The sequence below is a fragment of the Danio rerio genome, chromosome 13 (genome assembly GCF_052040795.2).
Source record: "Danio rerio strain M-AB ecotype USA chromosome 13, GRCz13ab, whole genome shotgun sequence".
In the NCBI taxonomy this organism is placed as follows: domain Eukaryota; kingdom Metazoa; phylum Chordata; class Actinopteri; order Cypriniformes; family Danionidae; genus Danio; species Danio rerio.
Genome location: NC_141033.1, coordinates 36,160,616 through 36,183,010, shown reverse-complemented (window position 1 = coordinate 36,183,010; position 22,395 = coordinate 36,160,616). Strand labels below are relative to the sequence as shown.

Genomic DNA, 22,395 nt, shown 5'->3' with positions numbered 1-22,395 from the left:
CCTTGTAATAACAACACACTGTAACAGGCATAACATATTTAAACCAAATGTAATGCACATTATACTGCACTTGATAATATTATTTGATTGTAATTAGGAGGGGAGGGTTAAAGCTAAATTCAGAAAGATCCTTTAAAAGTGGGGTGGAAGATCTCTGATGTAGATGACTATGGGTATATTGATAAAAAAAGGGGTAAAAAAAGTGTGTTGGTGTCACAACAAATTTGGTCCCCTTCACTGAAAAAAGGACTGGATTTACAAATGTTTTTTTTAAGGTACGTGGTTGCAAACAGTCTATTTGGGCTGAAGTTAAACAAACAAATGAAATTTAATAATGTTCAACTTATTTTTTTTGTTTTGTTTGAATTCAGTCCATTTAAATTGTTTGGCACCACTTACCTTAAAAAAAAATTGTAAATCCAATTAATAATTTTTTCAATGCTCAGAAATCGGGTCTCTTTAGGACTCCGAGTTCTCCTATTGATTCACTGGTTTTAATAGTTAGAAATTTTAGCACCAGATTACAGCTGGTGTGAAATCACGTTCTAATACATATAACTTAAAAAGCATTATAATGACTATAATTCTACTGTGGATCATAGAAGTCATCAGTTTTAAACTAAAAACCATCAATAGTTAAACATGTTTACTCTGAAGCATACATACAGTATAGGCTATATAACTTTTATATTTAGTTTAGTTTAGTTTACATTTATAAACAAAACAAATGGCTGAAAATATTAGTAATCAATGCTGATGTGTTTTTGTACATCTTTGTTAGATATTTGTCTGAAAAAACATTTAATATAAATGGATTAAGTATCTGTGTGTACACATATACAGCGACAGTATCATTATACAGTAATACAGTAGCAGGACTTCTTTATTTAATGTTCTTTTTCTATTTTCCCCATTACTATCTAAACATTGTCTGAGAGCAAATCCAACACATCTCAAGCATTTTTGACTGAAATTTAAAATGCGATGAGAAACATCTTAACTCTCCGTGAAGGTCCAGGAATCTTCTGCAAACTGATAACAGCTCACTGATGTGCACAAAATTGTAAAAAACAACGTGCAAATCTTTCCTGACATTGTAAACGTCTTGCTTTCACTTTTTGATTAACAGTAATTTAACATATCCTTGTGGACTCTAGACCTCTGAACAGAAAGTCCTGTTTACTGGTTGTCTGAATCATGACTCATAATGCTACACATTTTTCCCCCCAAATCTTTGAAGCTTTCTTTACACCCTCATCCGCCAGAGACATCCGGTAATCCGACGTGAATGTTCCTGAAAAGAAATGGAGGAATTTTTGATGTGGGAGTGTCTTTTTGTCTTGAGAGCGAGGATGAGTTGGAGCAGGTTAATCTTTAAGAGAGATGATACACATCGTTACTCTGACTGAGTCAAAACAAAACTCTTGTTATCGGCCTCTTCAAATCAGAGGATTCTTCTTTTGACTCGGTGGGATTTCACCGTCATGCATGATCATCAGCAGCCGACAGACGAGCCTTGAGCTGTATTTTCAGTATTTAACAAAGACACCACATGCAGTAGGAAATAAATGTGTAAACTTCATAGGTACAAAAAAAGTCTTTAATAAATACTTGTTGGGGAAAATCAAACAGATAACAAATGAGATGCCAGATTCAGTATGAGCATCAGTGCATGTAGAACGAATCACACACAGTAATTTGATGTGTTTTTTAAGTTTTCTGATGGAGATTTTCAGGTTGAGGGGAGTGTTTCTGTTCATTTGTATTGCAACTTTATTTAAGGAGTGGCATGCTTTTTCCGATTATTTTTATATTCTACAGTAATATTTTCTGTGCTCTAAGAGACATTAAATAATAAACAACAGTGAAAAAACATATATTGTTCCCTTCAATCAGCCACAGTAACATGCACTGATACATTTTCCTGACCTTCCAAAAAAAAAAAAAAAAAATTGAAACTGCTCATGAATCAAAAAACAAACATTAGTGTTCTTATAGTGTTCTTTTGTAAAATGGCATCAAACTATCAAACTAGGGTAGGGCGACATGGCAAAAATGCAGTCTTGATAATTATTTTCCATATTAAACGATAACAATATATTTTCCAATACAAGTTGTTAATGCTTCCAGATTTAAAAGAGGTCCCCAACATAAATTAGAGAGTCCATAAAACAGCATAACATATTTTTGGTCGATAAATTTTTTAGTGATTTTTAGAATATTTTGTACATCTCCAATATCAGCACACTTTTAGATTCCCATTGTTGCACATTTTTGCTGTGTGATTGGCTCAGATCAATATAGAGTAAAAAAGTCCAGAGCTTAACATTGTTATTGCCATAAATTTTATCGGAATAATTGATATAGTATCGTTTATTGGCCCAGCCCCACTAATCTAATACCATTTTAAAATATCAAATCTAATAACTCACACATACTCCTATAGAACTTTTGTGTTTTTATGAAAAGACTCTGGTCTGTTTTGGTTGATTTTGAATTTATAGAATAATACCAAGCGGTGGTGTTAAGAACACATTAATAATAAAGCATTTTCTAAATGTCTGACTTTCTGTTAATTACACTGTAAAACAAATGCTGGGTTCCACACAATCGATTTGTGTTGGGGTTAATGTGAAGAAATTAAGTTAACTTATTAGTTTTTACATATTTAAGTGGATTGAACATAAAACAGTTAAGTTGTCCCCCCCAAAAAAGCTCAGTAATTGTGTTGTTTCAGCTCATTTTAAATAAGTGGTTTGAACAAATGGCAAACGTAATTGTTTGACTGACATTGGCTTGAAAATGCAGGTGTTAAACTTCAAACACACAACATATTTGTGTCTTAAGTCTTTCAGTCTTTCGCTATTGTACTGTAGACCTTCAGAAGAAGGCACCGTTTGATCGGTGGCAAAACATTTGTTGTTTGTCTTTTACCTTCAGCATGGTCAACCCCTATTCAACATTCATTAGTAAAGTCAACAGCACAGATCATCTATTTTATCATGAAGTCAGATCATCTAATGTTTAGAGCATTTCTGACAGAGTCCCCACAAATAGACTACCTGTGGCCATTTTACATATTTATATATAAAATATTTTCTGAACATAAATAAAAGGAATGACACTGTTTAAAAAAAAAAGAGACTGAAAGAGAGAATAAGCAGTAACTCTAAGAATGACAATGGTAAAATGCTGTCACATAACTTACTAAACTCAAATATACACAGCTATGTCTTTTCACTATTTACATATTTACATATGCATTTTTTTTATCATTATAATGAATTATCTGTCAGTGATTTAAGAAGTCATATCATTGTCCTCTACTGTGTGGCCAAAAACAACACATTGATGCATTAAGTGATTCTTTACATTGGAACTGTAGTATTTATATGGCTGTCATAGAAAAGTCTGACTTGTAACGAGCTTTTTGATTCAGTGTATCGGTAAGAATACTCTTTTACTGTTTGGACTATGAGTACCAATTCCCAAAGAAGGTGAAAGTTAAAGTAAACCTTGCATCTTATCAGTCTAAAGAAGAGAGTTCCCCCCAAAATAACAATTCTTTCATAATTTACTCAACGTCATCAAGTTATTCCAGGTATCAATTGACAACTAAGAGCTTGTGCCAGCTCAAACCCTCTTTTGGTGTTCAGAACTAGTCAGTATTCACTAAAGGCTGAAAAATGAATGAAGAACAGAATGATGTAGTCACTTGCAGAGTTGTTATTGCATTTGCATTTGTAGGAGTTTCTCTTTCAGATATTAAATAGTTAATTTATCATGCGGTGTGGTTTTGCTAGTGTTTGAGATCATCAATTTACTGTTATTTGCACAAATATGTACAAATATATCTTCTTTTTTTTACTCCAGATGACAATATGCTCAAACACTGTCATAGACTATCATCCATGTCTTTTGTCTGCATTTTTTCTCTCCAAAAGTTATGTGCTATATACTCATTTAAAACAAGAGTATGCACATCTACTGAAATCAGATAGCAGTAGTATGCACATGCTATCCTGGTGAAGAAATTTGAGTTGAACTATATGAAATCCATATGTATGCATAAAGCAAAGTATATGGCCTTTTATTGCCCATTTTATTTACAAAATAGTAAGTCCGGACTTTCGACACACAATGTTTAGACCAATTTTATCTATCTCTTTAAATGGGGTGCTTTTAGAAGCTTGAACAAGAGTGAGCAACCACACTCATAAAACTTTTGTGTCACACAGATGGATTAATATAAAGTAATATAGGTTTAGAATGACATGAGGTTGAGTAAATGCTGACAGAATTTTTTTCTCAAAGTAGGTGAACCAGCCTTCTCATACCCCTTTTCCACCTGCAAGAACCTGGTGCTAGTTTGAAACCAGTGCCATTGCTGGTTCATCTGGCAAGCCGACTAAGAACTACTTTGCTTTTCCACAGGCTAAAGAGCCACTGTAAAGCCAGGTCTGACATCAGTGCATATGTCCCATCTTTCCCAGCAACACAAATGCGGAAGTGCCAAATACAGTCGCAGCTTGATTTGTTGGTTAGTGTTGGCGATATGAAGCCTTCTGAAGCATTAAAGTTCACAAAAGAGTTAATTTCTTGAGGATTTTGTTTGCTCAAAATACCACCTGATGGTCAAACAGAGTAAGACAAACCGTTACCGAAGACCTGATGTGATAAACTGTAGTTTGCGGCAGTTAAGTCTTAAATAACAATGAAGAACTGTCTATTTCCACATAGATAAATCTATTTATATGCATAAAACGTTTGTTGTCTTGTACTATATAATTATTCTATAACATTACTGTGTAATAAATTTATTAGCTTGAAATAAACGAGACCCATTTCTGTAAATAAAGTGTGTTACGGAGGGGTGGTGGGTGTTGGCAATAGTTTTATTCTAAAACTGGTAAGTGCCTGGGTTTAACTCATGGGATGTGCTTGAGTAACTCAGCAGAGGATGTCACACTCAATGGTCGCACCGATATTTGAACAGATTTCTTAATCGGTCGAGCAAAAACGTGGCTTCAGACATCATCAATGACGTCATTGTTCCAAATGGTACAAGCCTTGATATAAACTTCACTAAAAGCTTTCACGATTCCTTGACACACACTCCAAAATTTCGCCAAAGAGAATAACATTGCTACTATTAAATACTTTGTGAATCTGCAGCATCCATTCCAAACAGAGTAATCCAGTGTGTTCATGTAGCATGTCGTAGTTCGTATAGACAGAGATTACGAGCTATAATAACATGTTCATGCAGCCTGCCGTAATTTGAATAGGCAGAGATTAGAAGTAATAATGTGTTCAGCATTGCGTTCAATAGCTATTTTACATAAGGCGCTCAAAACATTGTTCATCTCATTGGTTACGGTAAGGGAGTAGATTCGCTCTTGACATTGGTGAGGACATACATCCCTAGAGCGCATGCATTGAACAGTCCAAATTCTGTTTTGTGCTTTTAAAAACAAGATTAAATAACTTAATAATATAAAATAAACACTTAATAATACAAATAACAATCACATCCCTTGCTGCAAAGGTCAGTTTACATGATTTTACTGCAGTTAGGCTTTGAGAAGGTATGATTGTAGAGAAATTTAGGGAGGTGTGTGACACAATTTACTGTTTTATCCTGATTATTGTTTTTCATAATCATGGAGGCAAAAATCAAAACAGAATTTTAATTAATTGGTAATAGTATTACGGTAAACTAGTAGCGAACTTGACTTGGTGCACGTGTAGGTTAAGAGTTGACGGAGCACTACTTTATTTTGAAGTCAATTAAATTATTGGTAGGGAAATTTCAGTTATTGGTGGGGACACGTCCCCTCCGTTCAAGCCATTTCTATGCCCTTGGGTCATGGTAACACCACCCTCAGCTGCAAGTGGTTCTTTCTTCTAGGCTAGCATTGTTTAATGCTGCTTTTCCTGGTTCAGAGCTGGAACTTTGAGTGTTGAAAGACAAAGATCCTATTTGGCTATACTATAGGCTCTGGTTATGAACCACCAGTGGGCCTGCATCGATGGAAAAGGGGTATCTATAGCATTATGCTAACAACAACAAAACCCAACATCATCATAAGAAATGTATATAAAATGTGTAAGCGCTGCTGCGAATGTTCAGTGAGGCACTTGTGTATATTATACCTCTGGAAGATTTAACAGCTTCTAACACTTGACTTTGGGCAGGTCTGGACATAATCAAAAACACTTTAAAGCTGCCGATCGCTGATTCCTCCTCAGCCCCAAAGGTCAAAGGCCGCGCCACAGTTCACAGACATAATCTCAAAAGTTCAGCCTTGAGTTACCTTCTTTTTAAGGAAAGTGAGTGCAAGTGTAAACAAAAGAAAATGATTTTAAAAACAGGTCTTTGTGAGATGAATCCATTTGGTGATGGAAGAAAAAAACGGTCACACAAGCCTTGGGCCATTCGGATTAGACAGCAAAAAAACACTTGTATATTTCTCCAGTTTTTCTGGCTCTTTCATACGTAATGATCTTTTGTGTGCTCACTCAAGCGCTCGTTCACATTGTTCTTGCAGCGGTTGTCTTTGCCACCGTAGTGTGTCCTGTGCTGCTGATTTTGGGCTGAAGTGTGAATCACGTACACTGTGTCCCCTTTAGAGTATGCGAGAGATGAGCACTTATGCAGAGCCAGCCCCCTGTTGCTCTCCTCGTCTCCCTCTTCCTCCTCTTCCTCTCGCTCGGCTCCGTCTCCAACCCGATCCAGAGGGTAAAGCAGGTTCTTGTTCTCCTGCATTGGGTCTGTGTTGTCTTTGTGAGGTGTGCGAGCACTCAGTAGTGTCCCGCGCTGGTTGTTGATGCTCTCCTCCATCTGAGTGTCCTCTCTTTGTCTGGCTTTCCTCCTTCTCCGAAACCACCAAACGCACACGATGATACACGAGATCCACAATACCACAAACAGTACACACAGCAATGGGATGAGGTAACCTGTCAGACAAACAACAACAAATTAAATAGATTTTATTATTTTAATGTAGAAATAATACATACATTACAATTGTAATACAGGGCTTATTCTGAGTTCTGCATTTATTTTCTGCAAAAGTAATTTGACCGCATTACTGCTCCATATGACTACGCTCAATGATTTCAGTTATTTCATAAGCTACAAAAGTCAAAAATCCAATTAAAAAACAAACAAAAGGCTTTAGATGAGATGTGTAAGAACAAGTACACAAATACAAAAAATGCGTTTCTTATCTGGTGTTTTTTGTTTTGTTTCTAGTCTAAATTAATATCTTAAATCAAGAAGGATTTTCTAAATAAGCAAAAATGATTGTCTTGTTTTCAGAAATAATTAGACAAAATTAAGTGAGTTTGTCCTTAAAATAAGCAAAATAATCCTCTAATGGGGTAAGAATTAACTGTAAAAAGTAATTTGTTAGTTTTACTTAATTGAATTATGCAAACTCGTTGCCTTAATTCAATTAAGTAATCGTAACATTATTGCATTAAGTATACTGTAAAGTCAATTAAGTCATCTCAACTTTGTATCAAGTATTATTTACCAATGTTCATTAATTTTCTTTTCAGGGAAGTCCCTTTATTCATCAGGGGTCGCCATTGTGGAATGAACCACCAACTTATTAAGCATAAGTTTTTTAATGCAGCGATGCCCTTCCAGCTGCAACCCAACACTGGGAAACACTCATACACTCTCACATTTACACTCATACACTACGGCCAATTTAGCTGATTCAATTCACCTATAGCGCATGTCTTTGGACTATGGGAGAAACCCACATGAACATGTGGAGAACAGGCAAACTCTATACAAAAATGCCATGACCTAGCTGGGTCTTGAACCAGCGACCTTGCTGTAAGGCGATCGTGCTACCCACTGCGCCACCGTGGCGCTCCTATTTACTAGATTAGTAAAAGTAGTTCTTAATTATTCATTCATTCATTTTCTTGTCGGCTTAGTCTCTTTAGTAATCCGGGGTCACCAGAGCAGAATGAACCACCAACTTATCCTGCACGTTTTTACGCAGCAGATGCCCTTCCAGACGCAACCCATCTCTGGGAAACATCCACACACACTCATTAACACCTACACTCATACACTACGGACAATTTAGTCTACCAAATTCACCTTTGGACTGTGGGGGAAACCGGAGCACCCGGAGGAAACCACGCGAACACAGGGAGAACATGCAAACTCCACACAGAAACGCCAACTGAGCCGAGGATCGAACCAACAACCCAGCATCCTTCTTGCTGTGAGGCGACAGCACTACCTACTGCGCCACTGCGTCGCCCATTCCTAATCATATTGAGTCATATTTACTTAGGTCAATGAAATCATTTTAACTTTATTTCAAGTATTATTTTCTAATGTATAAAAGTCATTTTTACTTATACTGAGTCACATTTACTTAGGTCAATTAAGTTATGTAAACTCACGTGAAACTGTACTGGAATGGAATAATGCTGGTAAAGTTGATGTAAACTACAGGCTTAATTATGCATAAATACATTTTATGGTAACATAGTAACTAGTAAAAACCACAGGTGTCAGTTCAAGAATCTTATTTCAAAGAAAAAACTAGATTATTTTGCTTACCCCATTGGCAGATTATTTTGCTATATTTAAGGAAAAAAAATCACTTCATTTTGACCTATTTCTGAAAACAAGACAATTGTGCGTGTCTAAAAATGCTTCTTGATTTAAACGTTTTTAGATATTTGGATCAGAAGCAAGACAAAGTTCTATGTAAGAAAAGCATTTTTTTTTTGCAGTGTAACACAGACAGGATCAGTTTGAGAGCAGACACCTGTCAAATGTCTGTAATAGGAGTGGTAACCATCAAAATCGAATAATTTCCTCTGGTCCACTGAATTATTAGAAAGAAATGGTACATCAGAGATGGTAATGCAGCCACAACATATTCTGATAGTCTCTCTTAGGCATTCTGTTGACTATAAGTAACATATGTGTCAACTAACACTCTGTTTTGTACTTTCAATAGTTTTGAACCCCTTTTTAACTGTGTGTAGTTTTTTGTTTCCTTAACCACCATATAAGAATATACAGTATTTCAGGATGACAAAGATTCCCTGGGCTCAAATTGTAAAACAGGACTCCACAAGATTTCCACACATGAATTGGCCACCAAATAAACTGAACCCTATGGAAAGTCTTGAGATTTGACTTCAGCTTGAGATGGAAATCAGCTTTGTGAAAATCCATGTTTGTGGAAACAATGCCATGACAATGCATACAGTAACCAAGGCTAGAGATTCTCTTTATCTGCCCGGTAATAGAATCACTTTGTTTAACAGTCTGAGCCTAATAAATCCCAGCAATGTCACCCTAGAATGTGGCCATGGGATATTTTATCAGTCATTCCTGTGCTGGCAACGTGGAATTTTCTGCATTTATTTCTCCACTCTTCAGTGTCGCATGTTGAAAAACGCTGTGGGCTGGTTAATAATCTTTTTTTTTGTGGAAACCATAATAGTTAATAGTTTTTTTTTCAGTGTTCCTCAGTGAAAATAATGCTTGAACAGCATTCAGTTAGAATAGAAATCATTTGTAACCTTGTAAATATTTTTTAATCACTGTGCATCAATTTAATGCTTGCTTGTTTGCTTGCTTACACTGAAAAAACAATTTATTGGATTTACTAAATATTTTTAAGGTAAGTGTTTGCAAACAATTTATTTGGGCTGAATTTAAACAAACATTCTAAGTTGAACATTACTACGTTTAATTTGTTTGTTTAAAGTCAGCCCATATAAATTGTTTGCAACCACTTATCTTCAAAATGTTTTTGTAAACCCAATGAATATTTTTTTCAGTGTATTTAAAGAAAACAAACTATATTGACCCCAAAATGTTAAACTATAACATTAGAAAATGCATTATCATTGAGAAACGATACTGGACAGTTATTTGTATCATTGTCTGAGGCTTGTCTAAAAGAGAGATGCACAAATCTCACTCACCGACTTGGGGATGTGGGTCCTGGGTGTCCACTCTGACCTCTCTCACAGCCAACAGTAACGTGCTATTGTGAGGTTTGGACAGGACATCAATGATAGAGCGGACAACATCATGAATCTGAGCGGGTCCATCAACAAAGTTGTTTTGCTCATAAGACTGAAAGCAAAAGAGAAAATAAAAACTGACTAAAAATGTGCAGAATCAACTCCTTCCACTTTAGTCCTGAGGTTTTACTTAGATCGACTAGTTCAAAACACAATGACAGACTGTATACAAGACAACAATGGACTAAAACAAAAACATATTTTTCTCAGGGTTTAAAAAAGTTTTGGTAACACTTTGTTGATGGTCCATTTGAATATAAATAGACTGTCTGCTTCATCATATCAACTAACTAACACCAACCCTAACCCCAACCTAACTCCAGCTTCCTGGCTCATTAAAAGATTGTCTCTTTCACTGTTGTCTTCCCATGATTTATTTGAGTGCAACATTCACACAATTGTCTGGAAAAATCAATTCCACCGAAACCGTAAGAGCTTTTTATACAAAAGAAAAACAAAATCAAATGTAATCAAACTGCAAAACAAACAGCCATATACAAATAAACAGACATCACTTGAATTCAGTATACACTGAACTAACAGACACTAATTATAACAAACACAATAAACATGGAGTGTCAGTACCTTGTTCTCCAACCAAACCAGAAGCTAAATCTTTAGGCGTTTGCAGACCGTACAGCTGGGACGCCGTGATCATGTGCGATTTTACTAGTAATCTAATGAGAATTAGTTGCCATGTAGATGCAATGTAACTTAAAATCCAAAAACGTACCATCAAAATAAAGTGTGTCCAAAGTTTTTAAAAGTATGCGCTACAAAAAAGCTAGTGTTATATAAATGTATTTTCAAAATGCTTGAAAACCCCTCATTAACCATGGCTTATATAGAAATTCAGATTGTGACATGCAGGAAAAGTTTAACCACAAAGAAAACACATTTGATTTAACATGCAGCGAAAAAGTCCCTGTTCTGTTAACTAATAAGTAATAAGTAGAACAAAAACGGAAATGAATTAAAGTTTATAAGGCAGTAATATTATTTATTCCCTCAATTTCTTAAGAAAGTAAACTCAAATTAAAATTGAAGAAAAAGTATGCTCATTCTGAATTTGCCAAGTACGATGCAATCCTGAATTAACATCTGTTGATCCTGGGACATAATCCATAACTATTCCCTATCCCTAAACCCAACCATTACTGAATAGAAGTTGGATAACAATCATGTAGAAGTGCATAAACCTAACCATAAGCCTAAACATAAACAATATAAACATATATCTTAATTCTGATTGGCTGATTGGAATGTTGTTCCAGGATCAACATACTGTAGATATTAATCCAGGAACATGTCCTACTTGGTGAAATCAGGTTAGGGAAAAAGTACAGTCAGAGAAACAAGAAGGGGGAATGATGAACGATGAAGAAATTTGAATGACACTTGATGAAAGATGCCATAAAATAGTGGAAAGGAATTTAAAGTGAGGAAGGAAGCAGAAAAGAAAGAATCAGAAATGAAAGAAGTCAGACCTGACTGGGCAAGCTGTTCACCTTTCCCTTAAATTTCATGACTAGGCACATGTACTTTGCATGTGGTAATAGTCAGAGTATAACCATGCTAGATTCCACAGGGGATGTCCCAATGCTGAGCTTATAACATCAGCACAAAGCCTTTAGAGAGCTCGCCCCATAAAAGGTTACCGCAGCTTTTCCGGAAAACACTCAAAGTTACAACATAAATCTTGACAGCATTACAACATCACAGAAATAGTGGAGCTAAGATTCTGGCCATTAAGGGCTTAAAGTTTCCTTTCCCCAAGAGTCTGCATTACTGAGCAAGAGAAAGAGGAGACAGGTACTGTATGTTAAAGGTGAAACACTTGATTCTGGATCTGTAAAAACATTGGAAGGGAGAAAAGAAATGAGGGAATCACATTTAACAAGCTCTTTGGAAGCTGGATAACTGATGTAAAGTGGCTTTTTTAAAGGAGTCTAAACTGAAAAAAAAGACAAGCAAACGTGTTAAAGCAGAGATGAGACAACAAGAAGGAAATAAACCCTCCACAGTGAAGGAAAACAGATGTGATGGTTTCAGGAAAAGCGTGTTGTTGGATGAAAAAAAATCTGTATTTTGATACACTGTTTTTATTCATGCCTTCAAGTCATGTCAGAGCAACTGCTTTTACGAGATGCGCACACATAAATGTCACCAAAGTTGTGTTGTGCAGCAAGAAACGTAGGGTTTACTTTGAGGCCAATTTGAAAGCATGTCAATTAATCACAGATGTTTGATCATAAAAGCTTCCCCTAAAATATACACTACTGTTAAATGCATTTTGGGTACTTCTAACTACTTAGCACTGCAGTCAAGCTTGCATCATGCCGCTAATTTAGACATGTCCTATTCTGTATTAAAACATTAGTAAAGTGCAACAGTATAGTGCATGCTTTGCCCCTTATTAGGGACTGTATTAGTGCTGCATGTTAAAAGGTTATGATACTAATTCAAGCAGACATGCAATTTTATGTCTATTTATCATTTGAGAAATATGATCATAACAAGTTGCTGCAGAGCTTTTTTGAATTGGCTCAACCCAACAAGTTTTTGTTTTTTAAAGATGTCTAATAGACGTCTTAACATAGTCGTCTTGGCTAAAACAAGGTTAAATATGGGTTGTCAGTGTAAATCTCATAGATGTCTAAGAATAGGCCAAATGAATGACTACACATATAAAATCTGTCTAATCTTCGATGTCTATTAGATTTTCACTGACAGCCCAAGTCTAGCCTTGTTTTAGCCAAGCTGTCTATGTTTAGATTTCTATTAGACGTCTATTAAACACAAAATAGTTTGCTAGGAACTTTCAACCCAAGTACTGCACTTGACTCAATTTAAGTTGAGTAAACTCAAAAATGTCCTGAAGCTGGTTGCCTTAAAGGTTTAAGTTGAGTCAACTTTTTTATTTACAGTGTGGTGTGCTGCCACTGACAGAGATAGTAGCTGTCATTTATTGAGCTAAAACAGCTTCAAGTCTACATGAACTGGAAGCCGCAACTGTTTTTTTCGTATTGTGATGCAGTTCCTAGAGAAACGGAATATTAAATGAGACAACAGTGGGCGTGGCTTGTTTTTTCTGCTGCGAGCTGAATAGATATAGTAGGCATTTCATTCAAAAAGATCTGGTTTTAGAAGAGTTATTACAAGCTAACAGAAACCTCCTCCTCACCATTTTTGTTTGGGTGTCAAAACTGACAGTTGGGGGCGTGGTTAAGTATGTTAGCCACACCCAATACCTCAAAATCACATAATCTGAGAATTTAACTAAAAAAGAAGTGCATTTTCAAATTTTAATTTTAGATTACAAGAGAAAACTATTTTTTTCTTAGAGATAGATGAATTGTTCACCACAAAACTGGCAATTTAAGCTAACAAAATCATACGATTAGTTTTTATTTCATTTGTACTTTAAGGTTGTTTTTCAACCACACATTGTCCTTATTTTAGTGTTATAATTAAAGTCAAATTTTCATAGAAATACTATGATTAAAGTATGTAATTAGAATATAAACACTTGTGTCTGTGTTTATAGCCAAAAAGTATATGGCCATTTAAAAGTAACTTTGCTCTTTAAATGAAGAATGTATCAGTTACATCTATACACCCATAGGTGGCGACAATTAAATTAAAATGTATTTGTTATTGAATTGTTCATGATGTTTGTGTTTGTCAAAAAAAAAGAAAAAAGCTTGGTTAATTAAGTAAAGGTGCAGTAGGTGATCTGCCTCAAATATGAACCAATGTGAATATAAAACCAACTTCACCTCAGTAAAGCAGGCTAGGCAGAATTTACTTATGTTTTGTTGTTAAACTAAATAAAAATCCACATTATTGATGCTGTAAAAGGTCCTTTATGAAACTGAAAATAGCAACATCATTCATTCGCTGGAAGGTTTCAATGGCTGAACAACACTTCTGTTTATATAACCTATTAGTGACAACATAATCTACTTAAGCTTTGCACAACTAAAATAGTTTTAAAACAGAACATTACCTGTCTAAAGAAATACTTCAGCCATACTTCATCCTTCCTCCAGTGTGCAAAACTAACTCAAATATTGATTCAGGGTTTTAATTTTTGATTCAGCATTTGAATTTACCCTTTTCTCTCTCTCTCTCTCTCTCTCTCTCTCTCTCTCTCACTCACTCTCTTTCTCTCTCTCTCTCTCTCTTATGGGCATGTGCATGTGCAAACGGTTCTGTTTGCATGAAAGGGGATGTGCAGTTGTACAAACCTACATTTGTTAAAAGACAGTTTGGGCTACTTATCAGAATTATGGGAATTGTTGGCCTGACACTATTTAATTGGATGAACATTTTTTAGTTTTATGCCCAACCCAGAATAAATGACATTTAGATCATTTTCTTTAATCAGTACTATTGGAATGTGAAGAGACTTTCAACCAGCACAAAAAAAAAAAAAAAAAAATCTGGAGACAATCACCTAGTGCACCTTTAATAAAAGAAGTGTTTATAGTTTTTTATAGTTCAATTAATCATTCTTCCAAACCGATTTATTTAAATAATTAATTTAAATAAATGAAATCATATTGAAAAGACTGCAACAATTAATGTTTTTTCCCCAGAACCTCCTGTAAATTTCATTAATTTGTTTAGCTGTCCGATTAACATCACAAGACAATGCGTATATTTAGGGGAAAAGACTGCAGCTCTACACAATATATTGAAAAAAAAATTACGAAATCATTCAATTGTTTGGTGTCAAGATGTTTGTTTTTTCTTAGCAGCTCCAAGATTAAACATTAGCACCAGACACAAATTTTGTTTCTAAATATTGTGCAAATTTCATATGGTCATTGAAGAAATTACCATAGCAACCTCCACAGCATTGTGGCCTGAGGGTGATTGGTCGCAAAGAAGGAAAAGGGCGTGGTCTTTGGCCAGGGTTCGTGTGATTGGAAGATAAGTTAGCTCTGTGCAGACTCCTTCAGCAGTAGTACCCTGTCAAACAAATCAACAATACTTAGTGTTTTGATCAGAAATCCTGTTAATCTGAGATAAAAGCAATAAGCTTCACCTCTTTTAAATGCATAAAACAAATTAAATGAAAACCTCTTACCTGCGGTACAGTGTCAGAGTCAAATACAAGTGTAACACGAGCACAGTTGACATCTAGGTAGCCGTTGTTGGGCAGACAGCGAGTGTTGATAGGTTGTAGACGCCCGCGAGTGGAGCACATTCCCAGCTGATCACAGGGTGGACGAAGACAAGAGAGGAAATGATGCTCGACGCACTCCTGTCCTAGTGGACACAGGGGGCGCTGTGCCACTTCAGAATCTGACTGCAACAAGCAGGACTGATGACCACAATTCACCTGTGGTCACATTAAATAAAACTTCATGAAGATTGAGTTTTTTTTTTTTACATATACTGTAAAAATATCCATTAATTAAAGGGATATGTTTTTTGTTTTCCATTTACTTATGTTTATTGATTGCATTATGGGACATTAATCTCTCCTCTGCATTTTTGATGTTAAAAATTCCACTTTTTTAATTGAAATTGTGGTAGTATAAAACAATATTTTGTATGATAAATAATATAGAAACAGTATATATGAAAGTAAGTCTTTTAAATAACATTAAAGGTTCTGGCAGTTTATTACCAGGTTTTTGTACTGTAATTTACAACACAGATCCACACAATATATTACTTTAAACTATTAAAATGTAGCTAAAAGTCACTTTTTTCAGCATCAAATGTTATTAGAGAAAAGATGAAGGCCTATAATGCAATTCAAAAGCATAATTTAATCCAAAATATATCACAAAATACAGAAAACTGTTAATTTACATATATTATTGAAAATGTTTAGTTGGTAGAGTATCAGAATCTGAGATTGCAGGACTTACTTTTGTGCACTTGATGTTTCCATTCATGCACTGACAGCTGTTGCATCCATCCTCCCAGCGTCCCCCATGATGAACCTGCAATCCTGAGCGATCACATGCCTTTCCAACACCAATAACTGAAAGGAGAAGAACAGAGAGATCAGCTTATGAAAGTTTTTCTACTTTTCAAAGGCATGTGGTCAGTATGATTTAGATAAATCCTTTTATTTAATAATTAAAGTAAGTTGTGTGTGTGTGTGTGTGTGTGTGTGTGTGTAAATGAGAGGGTATGGGTGTTTCTCTGTACTGGGTTGCAGCTGGAAAGGCATCCACTGACTAAAACATATGCTGGAATAGTTGGTGGTTCATTCCCCTGTGGCGACCCCTGATAAATAAGGGACTAAGCCGAAGGAAAATGACGAATGAATGTCTTCCTTTTACTCCCTATTGTTTTGAGTATCTTTCTTAAGTATGGACATATATAAAGCTATAATTTATATTTTATCATCTTTGCATTGAATTACAAAATTTTTTTATTTAAAATGATTACAATTTTATATCAAGTGTTTCTAATTTAGCATCAGTATTAGTAGGGACAGTAAATGTGACAATGTTCTTTCTATCAGTTTTACTCAATTTGTTTTCTGTTTTTGAAGTCGTGAATCCACTTGGTAAGTGGTGAAGTAAGGAATACTGTTTGTATTGTGGAAGCTGAAGTATTCAACACGTCATGTTTTTTTCTGGGAATAATATTTTGTAATGGAGCTGTTGAGATGGAACTGAATCAGTTTTTGGTAAAAACCCAAACAATACAAACAAAAAATTATAACAAAACAAAAGAAATCTGAAATAATTGTTACGTGTAATTACAATGGAATGACACAAGGAGAAAGTACTGAACAGTTTAAAGACACCTCTCATATGGAGATTAAGTCATGCATTGCTCAGGTGTCATTTTTTGTCACAGACTTCTACAGAGTGTAAAAATCTTGATGTTTCTGTGGGTTTCGACCATCCAAACTGAACTTTATTTTATATGTTCTATTGGAATAAAGTCAGGTGATTGGCTGGGCCATCCTACAGCTTGATTTTCTTTCTTTGAAAGCATTTGAGTGTTTCATTGGCTTTGTTTTGGATCATCTAGCTGAAATGTAAAATCTCATCTTCATCAACCTGGTAATGTAGATGTTGTACTAAAGCAGGCAGCTTATATCAATTTACAATGACAAAGGGCAGATGGTTATTAAAGAACTACTGAGAGATTTCAGCTGCTATTTGAGCTTTTACTGCCTTTCTACACCTCCCTTCTTCATGTGTTCAATGCTTTTTTTCTGTGTCATTTAATTTGATTCATTTCATTCTGTGTCATTTGTAACCAACATCTGGTAAAAAGTCAACAGCACCTTTAAAAATATGTTTTCTGAGAAAAATTGTGACCTGTTGAATACTTATTTCCACCACTGTGTATATAAATGATTCTGGAATGATGTGAAAAGTTAAAAAACTTATAGAAATATTTAAAAAATGACTGATTTTACTTTCTAATTAAATTAATGCAATGTAAAAAAAATGCTTAGACAAAATATGTATCATAATAATATGCCATTTCAATAAATTAAAAACCTTTACATATTACTTATAGCAGGGGTGTCAAGGAGGGCCAGTTTCCTTCAAAGTTTAGATCCAACCCTAATCAGACACATCAAATCAAGCTATTACTAGGCTTTCTTTTAACATCCGTGCAGATGTTTTGAGGCAAGTTGGAGCTAAAATTTGCAGGACATCAGCCTTTCAGGACTGAGTTTGGACACCCCTGACTTAAAGGGATAGCTTCTGTCATTATTTACTCATGCTTGAACCAATTTACATCTGTTGAGCATAAAAGAAGATCATTTGAAATAAATGCTGATAGCTGCCACCCATTGACTTTCATAGTAATAGCTTTTCCAACTATGGAAGTTGATTGGTGGCAGCAACCACCATTCTTCAGAATGATTTGTTTTGTGTTCAACACGGTTTAAAACCACATGAGGTATAACTATCCCTGTCATCCGAATTTTAATGTGGGAAGGACAATGAAATATTAAGCTGAATCTGCATTCACGTTTAACACATATTTTCTGTTCGGAAACCCTGCATTACAAACCCTGCTGATTGCTTTTGAAAAGGCAATTTATTGCGTTTTCTTTGGCTCAAGATAAGGTGTGTTCACACAACATGAGTAGGGTGGAAAGACATTCAACACTTCATTTCTCATAATGCAAACAAGTAGGGTGGTCTGTCAGTGGGAACTCACAGTCCTGGCAGCGTGGTCCAGCTCGTCCCATGGGGCACAGACAGCGATATCCATTAATCTCATCTACACATGTGGCTCCATAAGAACAGGGAGACGACTGACATTCATCTATGTCTGGGATTGAGGAGAAAGACACAACAGAGTGTGTGTGAGCAAGAGACAGTTATAACAGCAATAGATCTTTACTTCTAAGGTGTATTGTGACATGGCATGCATCGAATGAGTGAAAAAAATCACCAAAAAAGGAGAAAAAATGTAGGGCAGGGGCTTTTAGTTTATCACTGATCTATTGGTTTGAATTCATATCTGTATGCAAGTCTGCAGTTGATTTTTTTTAATAAAAAGGTTTACGTCAATTTGTAGAAGTTTATCATACATAAAACAGACATGAAAAGCACATACAAATCTCTATTTTAGTTTTTAAAAAGTCTCATTAAAAAAAAATAAATTATCAAAAACCTGCATTTATTATGTACAATAACTGAATAAAGTCTTGTCACCTACCCAATTCATAGTAACAACAAATAATAACTTCTAGTAGATGATTTGGTATCAGAAGTGTCTTATATAAGACAAAGGCCTCTAAATTATGCTTATTTTACCAAAATAAAAAATGATCATGCCTTGATTTTAATCAAGAACTCCCGGAGTTCATCAAGATTCTTTGGATTCATTTTCAATGCCTCCTCCTTCATCTTACCCCAGATCTGCTCAATAATGTTCATATCTGGTGACTGGGCAGTCCAATCCTGTAGCACCTTGACCTTTTTTGCTTTCAGGAACTTGAATGTGGAGGCTGAAGTATGAGGAGTGCTATCCTGCTGAAAAATTTGCCCTCTCCTGTGGTTTGTAATGGGCAGTACAAATGTCTTGATACCTCAGGCTGTTGATGTTGCCATCCACTTTGCAGATCTCTCTCCATACTGAATGTAACCCTAACCCCAAACCATGATTTTTCCTTCACCAAACTTGACTGATTTGTGGGAAAATGTTGGGTCCATGCAGGTTCCAATAGGTCTTCTGTAGTATTTGTAATGATTATGATGCGGTTTAATAGATGATTCATCAAAAAAAAAAAAAAAAAAAAAAAAAATCTAGTTTTTGACACTTTTCCCCCCCAAATGATTAACTAGAAGTTATTATTTTTTGCTCTTACAAGATAAGATAAGACTTTTGTCAGGGAGTGTATCAGATTTACCATTTAGCAAAAATGCATCTTTGTACCAGTTGTGCAAAATTCAATTACAAAAGCAATGTCTGTGTTCAAAAAAGTTTTTCGAAAATTCCATCTATATATTAATTCAAACAAAAATTTGATGTTAATGTCCATGTAAGATAAAAAATGGCAAGGTTTACTTTGCTATTGCACATTTTCATTCTTTTGGTAAACAATTAATCAGTTCTAATCAAGTAATGTTTTGTAATTTTCAAAATCTACCCATGTGCTTCAGCGTTTGGATTGGCGGTACTTCTCTGTTGACACCGCTTTGACACTTCAGCTGCAATTTTCTTAACCACACCCATTTTACTGTTAGTTTGCTATAAGGGAATGATGCGCATAAAAGAAAGCCCCACCCCCTACTCAATACTCAATTTCAGTTGGATGTACATTAACATACTAAAAATCCAGTCCACCCAGACTTCAAAATATTTTATCATTAAGTCATAATTACAGACATGTGGAAATTGATTTACTCACTTATGCGGCAGTCAGGCCCTGCAAACCCAGGTGCACATTCACAGCGAAACCAGTTGACCCCATCCACACACTGTCCTCCATTATAACTACAGAGAGAGAGAGAGAGAGAGAGAGAGAGAGAGAGAGAGAGAGAGAGAGAGAGAGAGAGAGAGAGAGAGAAACAGATAGAAGGTCTCAATAATGCACACTCCATCTCAACTGCTACATGCACAGAGAGTAGATGTAAACCTTTATATTCAAATTATTCCAACTTTTATGAGTGACAAGCCCAATTGTTGAAGAGTTTGATGTTTTGTTTGATTCTCTATTATGTGCTTTTCTTCACTTATTTAATCTTTTGCATCACTCACCATGGATGAGGGTTGCAGTCGTCAACATCTGAAAACAGAATCAAAACAGATCTCATGAAAGCAGAACTACCAGAGGATATATCAGAACTAGACCTGTCAGGGCAACACACAGCCTGCCAGCACATCTGAGGCCCAATCGCATGCATACACGTGGGAGTAAAGCACATTCGCATATTTTTGAGAGGAACACAGAAAAGTGGGCGTGATCTTACTCTGAGCACAAGTAGGCCCCTCCCATCCATCCTTACAGATGCACTTGAAGACGCTGCCCGAGCCTATGCAAGTGCCCCCATTTAGACACGGGCCAGACTCACATGAGCTGTTCATGGCTAGACAGAGGGAGACGGAGGTAGTGAGTAAGATTCATTGTAAACAGACTGGCAGTCAAGGATTTTATTGTTCATTAGCTGAAAAAAAATCTGAAAGTGATTCAAACAATGACATAAGTCTGAACTATTTTCATTGTAGTTGTGGTGTGGATTTAAATTTAGAGCTGTATCATCATTGGTGAAAATGGGTGTTCAATTAGCTCTAAATTGAGCTTTTTACGGTTTATTTTTCACTTGGTGTAACATGAACAAATACCAGGGTAATTTATAATAAATACTAAACTATTTTTAAACCATAACATAGTAAAGTGGACTATACTGTGTATATTATAATATTTGCATACTTTGAAAAATACTATAGTATTAACTGGTAAATTGATAAATTGTAAAAAATACTGTAGTATAATTTTGTTTTTTACTACAGTAAACTTGTTTATTGTATAGGTCGTTAGTTGAAAGATCAACTCCTTACTGACAAAGGTCCAGAATTTGTCCTGTTCATAAACTTGTTTGTCCTATTTTGACTGCGGTGCCATCACAAACTGTAAAATTAACCCATTGCATCCTCTGTTGGCTTTCGTGACTTCAGCTAATCAGTTTTGATCAGTGCAAACAATTATTTTTCATGAGTCCAACATCCAGCTGTGCAAGAAAGCACACAATCTGCCGTAAGACAAGTCATCTTTCACTAATGACCTACTGTTTTGTTTTTAAATAGAGAAAACATTTATTAAACAAAGTTACTTTTATTCTAAATTTTAGACGTTTTCTTGAAGTAAACAAATGATCAATAAAAAGGTGTGAAGCACCAAAATGGCCTGTTTTGGTGCTTCTGTGAATTTAAATTTGTGAATTAAATTTGCTTAATTGAAATTAAATACAAATTTGACTAACGTTGTTATCGATGAATAGATGCTAGAAAAATCATGACGCTCTACAATATATTATTGTTTGAATTTTTTATAATTAACCAGTTTGTTATTTGCCTAATAAATGGCAATAGACTAGTTTTTGAATGAATACTTTAACAGATTCCTATTTATTTCTAATAATGTAATATGATTCAATAAATTTGTATTTTAAAAATAAGCATTTTTTCATACTCTTTGTTCTGAACCTTTAGAAAATGTTTTTTGTACATCAAAAAGTGTGGTTATGATGACCACACGGCAAATGAATCCAGCTAAAATTAGTGCTTAAAATGTCACTAAAAAGCAGTATTAAAATCTTATAATTAAATAATAAGGCAAATAACTTCAAGGCTGGCTTTGGGTCTGTTGTAATAAATTTGACCCTATACAGTAGTTGTAGAAAACTACAGTACTGGGTAATTTGTTTATATCACTATAAATGTTGTGTTACCATAACCATTATAGAATTACCACAACAGATTCATTCAAGTACTTTAGTATGGTTCAAAACCGCTATAGTATGTACTACAAATTACGGTAATACTTTAGTTTAGGTCAAAATTCATACTATTAACTACTGGTTTATTACTTGCCTGCTATTAAGATATAAACTGTTCATTAATACTTCTACCTACTTCTATTACTTCTACCTTATTAACTACTAATAAACAGCTAATCAGTAGTTTATTTAGCTAATAGTGGTAGTTAATGGTTTTTTAATACCGTGAATTGTGACCTGTAAACTAAAGTGTTGTCAGCCGAGATGCATTACTGTTTCAGCCTAGTATTAGTGTGCTAGAATGCAACTTTTGAAAACGTCTGCCTTTAAATTTCATTGAAACTATTCACAGTGATTTCAT

At 35.1% G+C, this 22,395-nt stretch overlaps 1 protein-coding gene across 2 annotated transcripts in view; it reads right to left on the bottom strand.

Moving 5' to 3' along the window:
- Nucleotides 1-1,582: 1,582 nt before the first annotated feature.
- The window catches only part of jag2a (jagged canonical Notch ligand 2a), a 68,723-nt gene continuing 47,910 nt past the window's right edge, over nt 1,583-22,395 (bottom strand). For both annotated transcript variants that reach the window (XM_087279547.1, XM_087279548.1), the window contains 9 exons: nt 20,508-20,624; nt 20,296-20,323; nt 19,946-20,031; nt 18,247-18,360; nt 15,972-16,087; nt 15,179-15,433; nt 14,929-15,060; nt 9,982-10,135; nt 1,583-6,960 (listed from right to left, as the gene is read on the bottom strand). In XM_087279547.1, coding sequence (XP_087135673.1) covers nt 6,494-6,960; nt 9,982-10,135; nt 14,929-15,060; nt 15,179-15,433; nt 15,972-16,087; nt 18,247-18,360; nt 19,946-20,031; nt 20,296-20,323; nt 20,508-20,624 — 1,469 coding nt within the window. In that variant the 3' untranslated portion in view covers nt 1,583-6,493. The remainder of the gene's footprint in view (nt 6,961-9,981; nt 10,136-14,928; nt 15,061-15,178; nt 15,434-15,971; nt 16,088-18,246; nt 18,361-19,945; nt 20,032-20,295; nt 20,324-20,507; nt 20,625-22,395) is intronic.